General features: G+C 50.2%; 2 protein-coding genes across 4 annotated transcripts in view; both read left to right on the plus strand.

The window, feature by feature from the left end:
- psmb6 (proteasome 20S subunit beta 6) overlaps window positions 1–4,151 on the plus strand; it is a 4,517-nt gene extending 366 nt beyond the window's left edge. The window contains exons 2-7 of one of the 2 annotated variants that reach the window (XM_069177123.1): window positions 302–369; window positions 1,693–1,758; window positions 2,213–2,278; window positions 2,398–2,527; window positions 3,693–3,837; window positions 3,967–4,151. In XM_069177123.1, the coding sequence (XP_069033224.1) occupies window positions 302–369; window positions 1,693–1,758; window positions 2,213–2,278; window positions 2,398–2,527; window positions 3,693–3,837; window positions 3,967–4,094 (603 nt within the window). In that variant the 3' untranslated portion in view covers window positions 4,095–4,151. The remainder of the gene's footprint in view (window positions 1–301; window positions 370–1,692; window positions 1,759–2,212; window positions 2,279–2,397; window positions 2,528–3,692; window positions 3,838–3,966) is intronic. The other variant, XM_069177114.1, reaches the window with a different exon arrangement.
- Window positions 4,152–5,684: 1,533 nt separating this feature from the next.
- ephb4b (eph receptor B4b) overlaps window positions 5,685–7,500 on the plus strand; it is a 22,275-nt gene continuing 20,459 nt past the window's right edge. For both annotated transcript variants that reach the window (XM_069177134.1, XM_069177144.1), the window contains exon 1: window positions 5,685–6,389. In XM_069177134.1, the coding sequence (XP_069033235.1) occupies window positions 6,278–6,389 (112 nt within the window). In that variant the 5' untranslated portion in view covers window positions 5,685–6,277. The remainder of the gene's footprint in view (window positions 6,390–7,500) is intronic.

Here is a 7,500-nt window from a genome sequence, read left to right on the forward strand (position 1 = left end):
GGTAAATGTATCTACGGGTCTGACACTGCGTTTATAAGAAGCTTTCTAAGTGGCTAACGGTTGCTAATACTCATTCTTCCATTATCGGACACGTCTGTTATTCTTCGTATAGAATATAAATCTTGTCCGATATTAGACGCAGTGTGTCGCGAATAAAAGCTAACGGTCAACTCGGAGTCATTCAGCGGGTTTGTTTCTTATCAGCTCTCCGTGACAGTTATGCTAACACGATGTCTGTCTCGCTACCTACCTGTCTGTCTGTTCACCTGTCTGTCTGTCTCTCTACCTGTCTGTCTGTCAGACCACCATCATGGCGGTGGAGTATGATGGCGGAGTGGTGATCGGAGCCGACTCTCGCACCACCACAGGGTAAGAGTGGAGACGATGATTACCCTGAATGTAGGAAACACTGAGGTAACCTGTCTGTCTGTCTGTCTCCCTGTCTGTCTCCCTGTCTGTCTGTCTGTCTGTCTCCCCCCCCCACCTGTCTGTTTGTCTGTCTGTCTCCCCACCTGTCTGTCTGTCTGTCTGTCTGTCTGTCTCTCTCCCCACCTGTCTGTCTGTCTCCCCACCTGTCTGTCTGTCTGTCTCCCCGCCTGTCTGTCTCCCTCCCCGCCTGTCTGTCTGTCTCCCCACCTGTCTGTCTGTCTCCCTGTCTCCCCACCTGTCTGTCTGTCTCCCCGCCTGTCTGTTTGTCTGTCTGTCTCCCCACCTGTCTGTCTGTCTCTCTCCCTCCCCACCTGTCTGTCTGTCTCCCCGCCTGTCTGTTTGTCTGTCTGTCTCCCCACCTGTCTGTCTGTCTCTCTCCCTCCCCACCTGTCTGTCTGTCTCCCCGCCTGTCTGTTTGTCTGTCTGTCTCCCCACCTGTCTGTCTGTCTCTCTCCCTCCCCACCTGTCTGTCTGTCTCCCTGTCTGTCTCTCTCCCTCCCCACCTGTCTGTTTGTCTGTCTGTCTCCCCCACCTGTCTGTCTGTCTCCCTGTCTGTCTGTCTGTCTGTCTCTCTCCCCACCTGTCTGTCTCTCTCCCCACCTGTCTGTCTCTCTCCCCACCTGTCTGTCTCCCTCCCCGCCTGTCTGTCTGTCTCTCTCCCCGCCTGTCTGTCTGTCTCTCTCCCCACCTGTCTGTCTGTCTGTCTGTCTCCCCACCTGTCTGTCTGTCTCCCCACCTGTCTGTCTGTCTCCCTCCCCACCTGTCTGTCTCTCTCCCCAACTGTCTGTCTGTCTCTCTCCCTCCCCACCTGTCTGTTTGTCTGTCTGTCTCCCCACCTGTCTGTCTGTCTCTCTCCCCACCTGTCTGTCTCCCTCCCCGCCTGTCTGTCTGTCTCCCCACCTGTCTGTCTGTCTCCCCGCCTGTCTGTCTGTCTCCCTCCCCGCCTGTCTGTCTGTCTCCCTCCCCACCTGTCTGCCTGTCTCTCTCCCCACCTGTCTGTCTCCCTCCCCACCTGTCTGTCTGTCTGTCTCTCTCCCCACCTGTCTGTCTGTCTCCCCACCTGTCTGTCTGTCTCTCTCCCCACCTGTCTGTCTCCCTCCCCACCTGTCTGTCTGTCTCTCTCCCCACCTGTCTGTCTCCCTCCCCACCTGTCTGTCTGTCTGTCTCTCTCCCCACCTGTCTGTCTGTCTCCCTCCCCACCTGTCTGTCTGTCTCCCCACCTGTCTGTCTGTCTCCCTCCCCACCTGTCTGTCTGTCTCTCAGAGCATACATCGCCAACAGAGTCACAGACAAACTGACTCCGATCCACGACCGGATCTTCTGCTGCAGGTCAGTTCCCCTTGAAACAGGAAGTCTGTTTGTTTACTGTTTGTTTACTTTTTGTTTACGGAATCCTTTCGGAACATTTCTAGAGGAACTTCTAAAGACGTTAATGGGAACTTTGAGAACTAAACTTAATTAGGAACGAAGGATTGTAAGTTGTTAAGTTCTAGAATCACAGGAACTTATTATGTTTTAAAAGCTTTATTTGGGACAGAAGAACCAAAGAACCACCAGCAGACCAGAACTATGTTGAAATCACCCCTGAAGAACCTTTTCAGAGAGGCCAGAACCTTTTTAATGGGAGCTGTTTGGAACCCGGAAACATTTGGAAAACTCAGAACTGTTTCATAAGAACTTTTTAAGAACCCAGGGACTCTTCCAGGATGTTGTTCAGGAGCTCCAGAACCTTTTCAGGGCTGCAGAATCACCTGCAGAAGTTCTGTTGTTCTGTCTGCTGCAGGTCCGGATCAGCAGCTGACACTCAGGCCATCGCTGACGTTGTCACCTATCAGCTGGGCTTCCACAGGTACCACACACACACACACACACACACACACACACACACACACACACACACACACACACACACGTCCGGTCCGGTCCTGTGTGCCTGATGCTCACCTGTGCGTGTGGTCCCGCCCCCAGCATCGAGCTGGACGAGCCCCCGTTGGTGGAGACGGCTGCCAATCTGTTCAGAGCGAGCTGCTACCGCTACAGAGAGGAGCTGACAGCCGGGATCCTGGTGGCCGGCTGGGACAGGAGGAAGGGGGGGCAGGTACTACACCTGTAGGACACCTGTAGGACACCACCTGTAGGACACCACCTGTAGGACACCACCTGTAGGACAACACCTGTAGTACACCTGTCGGACACCACCTGCAGTACACCACCTGTAGTACACCTGTAGGACACCTTCAGTACACCACCTGTAGTACACCTGTATGACACCTGCAGTACACCACCTGCAGTACACCACCTGTAGGACACCACCTGTAGTACACCTGTAGGACACCTGTAGTACACCTGTAGGACACCACCTGTAAGACACCACCTGTAGTACACCTGTAGGACACCACCTATAGGACACCTGTAGTACACCTGTAGGACACCACCTGCAGTACACCACCTGTAAGACACCACCTGTAGTACATCTGTAGGACACCACCTGTAGTACACCTGTATGACACCTGCAGTACACCACCTGTAGGACACCACCTGTAGTACACCTGTAAGATACCACCTGTAGGACACCACCTGTAGGACACCTGCAGTACACCACCTGTAGTACACCTGTAGGACACCTGTAGTACACCTGTAAGACACCACCTGTAGTACACCTGTAGGACACCACCTATAGGACACCTGTAGTACACCTGTAGGACACCACCTGCAGTACACCACCTGTAAGACACCACCTGTAGTACATCTGTAGGACACCACCTGTAGTACACCTGTAAGATACCACCTGTAGGACACCACCTGTAGGACACCTGCAGTACACCACCTGTAGGACACCACCTGCAGTACACCACCTGTAGGACACCTGTAAGACACCACCTGTAGTACACCTTCAGTACACCACCTGTAGGACACCACCTGTAGTACACCTGCAGTATACCATCTGTAGGACACCACCTGTAGGACACCTGCAGTACACTACCCGTAGGACACCACCTGTAGTACACCACCTGTAGTACACCTGTAGGACACCACCCACCATTATATGTTAATACATTTTTAGTGGCGTGTAAGCAGCAACATGACTCATAAAATGTCTGTTGTGTGTGTGTGTGTGTGTGTGTGTGTGTGTGTGTGTGTGTGTGTGTGTGTGTGTGTTTACCTGTGTGTGTGTTACCTTTGTGCGTGTGTGTGCGTGTTACCTGTGTGTGCGTGTGTTACCTGTGTGCGTGTGCGTGCGTGTGTGTGTGTTACCTGTCCAGGTGTACTGCGTTCCTATTGGTGGGATGTTGGTGAGACAGCCGGTGTCTGTGGGCGGCAGCGGCAGCTCCTACATCTACGGCTTCATGGACTCCAACTACAAACCAGGACTGAACAAAGACCAGTGTCTGGAGCTCACTGCTGCAGGTACTGCTGCCGCAAGGCATGCTGGGAGCTGGAGTCCTCTCTGGGCTACTAGCTCCACCCACACAGACTTTGATGTATGTTGTAGTCCTGTCTCTCACCTGTCTCTCACCTGTCTCCCACCTGTCTCAGCCCTGTCTCTGGCGATGGAGAGAGACGGCTCCAGCGGCGGTGTGGTGAGACTGGCCACCATCTCTGAGGAGGGGGTGGAGCGACGGGTGATTCTGGGGAACCAGCTGACCAAGTTCTCCACCCACTGAACCCGCCCTGTTCACCTGTGCTCACCTGTGTGTTGTGTTAATAAAGGTTCCACCTGGCTCCACCTGTCCTGGTCTTCTTTAGCTCACTGACCTCAGCAGCTTTGTTTTCAGGATGTTGGTGTAGTTCCCTGAGCGTCCAGCAGGTGGAGACGGAGACACATCGCTGCAGGTTTACCAGCGCTGTGGGGACATTTACACCATCCTCACTAATATTAATAATGTAATATAATATAGTATACAATAATGTAATATAATGTAATGTAAGTCAACATTCTCCTGATCAGATATTTAAGAATCATTTAAACACAGTACTTTGTCTTCTGTTGCAGTACTTCTACAGTTTCAGTACTTTGGATTCTGTTGCAGTACTTTAGATTCTGTTGCAGTACTTCTACAGTTTCAGTACTTTAGATTCTGTTGCAGTACTTTAGATTCTGTTGCAGTACTTCTACAGTTTCAGTACTTTAGATTCTGTTGCAGTACTTCTACAGTTTCAGTACTTTGGATTCTGTTGCAGTACTTCTACAGTTTCAGTACTTTAGATTCTGTTGCAGTACTTTAGATTCTGTTGCAGTACTTCTACAGTTTCAGTACTTTGGATTCTGTTGCAGTACTTTAGATTCTGTTGCAGTACTTTAGATTCTGTTGCAGTACTTCTACAGTTTCAGTACTTTGGATTCTGTTGCAGTACTTTAGATTCTGTTGCAGTACTTCTACAGTTTCAGTACTTCATTGAACGTCTGCGTCGGCTGACTGATGAGTTTTGTAGATTGAGATCCATGAAGAGCTGCCGGTTGTGAATGATGGAGGGACGTTTACACTGAAGTCACATCGGAGCGATTCACACAAATCCGGTTTGAATCTGATGGAGGCGGAGCTATCACCTGTCTGTCAAACCTCTCTTCTTCCTCTCTTCCTGTCGTCTCAGTGTTTGACAGTTAGATGCCAGTTTCTCACAATTCACCTCTGTTCACCATCACATCCACTAACCCCCCCCCCCCCCCCCCCCCCCCCCCACACACACACACACACATCCCCACTCCCTCTTTTGTTGTTTGACACCTCAGCCTCCAGAGAACAGAAACGGGTGGGTGGGTGGGGGAGGGGGGGGGGGTCACCTGACACCTGTCTTTTGTCCTGTTCACACCTGAAAAGGACCCGATGATACAAAAAGACTGCTCTTCATCCTCCTCCTCCTCTTCATCATCTTCATCCTCCTCTTCCCCCCTAGGACTGAGGAGTCCGTGTAGGACTGAAGATTGTATAATTAGTATAAATATATTTTTTATAATATTTATTATAAAATAGTAAATAATCAACTGTTTTTTTTCTACTTTAACTTTGATTTCAACTTTTAAAACCTTTTTTTTTATTATTCCTTTTGTCCGCGTTATCAAACAGACATGCGCAGAGCGACAAACAGCTTTTCTCCACATTCCTTCACTGCCTGTCAATCAGCCCCGCTCTCTCGGGACTGACACACCGCTCGGCCAATCACAGACTCCATGCAGGCGGGGCCTGGTGTTGAGTGGGCGGGGCCTGAAAACTTTGCGCTTTTGTCTGAACTTTTTTCCGCAGGTTTCAGCTGGAAAACAGAACCGGGACCTCCGGTGGGCTCGGCAGCTCCCAGCGCGTGGTCTACCTGTGTGTGCTTTACCTGTGTGTGTCTGTGTGTTTTTATGTGTGAGTGTGTGTGTGTGTGTGTGTGTTTTATGTGTGTCGGGACCCGTTCCTTTATCCTCCACCCTCCAGCGGTCTCACCGACTCTTCTCCGCTGGTCAGGCCGCCGCTCAGAGCTCCTCTTTCGGCCTCGGAGCAGCCTCAGCCCGCTGCTCGGTGCTGGAGCACAGACGAGGAGAGGAGTCGGACCGAGGAGCTGAGGGGGAGTCCGGGGAGGAGGAGGTCGGAGGGGCCCGGAGGAGGAGAAGGAGGACTTCAGCTTGTTTTTTGAACCCAGTTTCAGGTTTTTCGGTTCCAGGTTTCAGCCTCCATCTTGGAGACAGAAGGATAAGGATGAAGGACTTCCGTCTCTCGGATCAATAACTGACTTTATTCACTTCTGGAGGTTTAGTTGTTGTTTTTTTTCTACTTTTTGGGCTCCAATGAGGCGCGCGCGGCCGGCCGGGAGCGCGCCCAGCTGACGTCAGTGATCAATAGCAGTGATCGGGACTGATCTGGATCTGATGGAGAGCCGGAGCGGCCGGCGGGCCCCCGCGGCCCCGGGACGGACCTCCTCCTGCGGGCTGCTGATGCTCCTCCTCCTGCTGCTGCTGCGCTGCTGCTCCGCGGAGGAAGGTGAGTCCTGATCGATCAGTCTGATCAGCCTGCTGACGTCATCATCGATCAATCAGCTGATCAGGTCTGTGAGTGATCGATGTTTACCGACAGCTCAATCAACAGGAGATGACGTCATAGTTTCAAACTTGACTGGTCTTCAGGTTGTCAATCATTAAAATTCTCTGAACACATGAAATTATTTAAGATTAATCAATAATAATTAATCAATACTTTCTGTCATCGACCAGTGAGGAAGAACATTTTTTTTATTTAAAATTAAATTCCTCATTATTTATTTTAATTAAAGTCTTTGTTCAAATCAAAACATTTGATTTAGTTGAATTTCAAACTGTTTAGGGTTGATTGATTAAAAAGTTAAATGACCCCCTTTGTCTCACGTTGTCCCACGTTGTCTCACGTTGTCCCACGATGTCTCACGTTGTCCCACATTATCCCACGTTGTCCCACTTTTGTCACCTGTCAGTGAACTGATGATAAATTGCAGTCTGATTGATGATCAATACTTCTGCCTGCAGAACCTCAGAGAACATGAAGAGCTCTGATTGGTCAGTTTGTCTTTTAATAATGAATGTACTGTTTTTAACCCTTTAGAGGTCCTTAAAGGTTCTTTAAAGGATCTTTAAGGGTTCTTTAAAGGATCTTTAAGGGTTCTTTAAGGGTTCTTTAAAGGATCTTTAAAGGATTTTTAAGGGTTCTTTAAGGGTTCTTTAAAGGATCTTTAAGGGTTCTTTAAGGGTTCTTTAAAGGATCTTTAAAGGATCTTTAAAGGATCTTTAAGGGTTCTTTGGCTGCAGCGATAGAGGAGAGATTGATAAGTGAGCAGGTCGTCAGGGTGGTTAGATTTTCTACATTTCCTTTCTGATGCTCTCATAGTGTCTCTCTGGGAGCACCGAGAGGAGGACAGGAGGACAGAGAGGAGGAGGACAGAGACAATCAAGAGAGGAAGACAGAGTAGAAAGGAGAGTGTCTGTGGCTGAGTTAGGATGCATGAGGGAGAAAGAGTCAGTTGAAGGGAGGGCAGATAAAACAGAGGAGGGAGAGAGGAGGAGGGAGAGAGGAGGAGGGATAGAGGAGGGAGAGAGGAGGGAGAGAGGAGGAGGGAGAGAGG

This window comes from Embiotoca jacksoni, unplaced genomic scaffold (assembly GCF_022577435.1).
Source record: "Embiotoca jacksoni isolate LCO1_2020_lvr unplaced genomic scaffold, fEmbJac1.0.p SCAF_107, whole genome shotgun sequence".
NCBI classification, from domain to species: Eukaryota; Metazoa; Chordata; class Actinopteri; family Embiotocidae; genus Embiotoca; species Embiotoca jacksoni.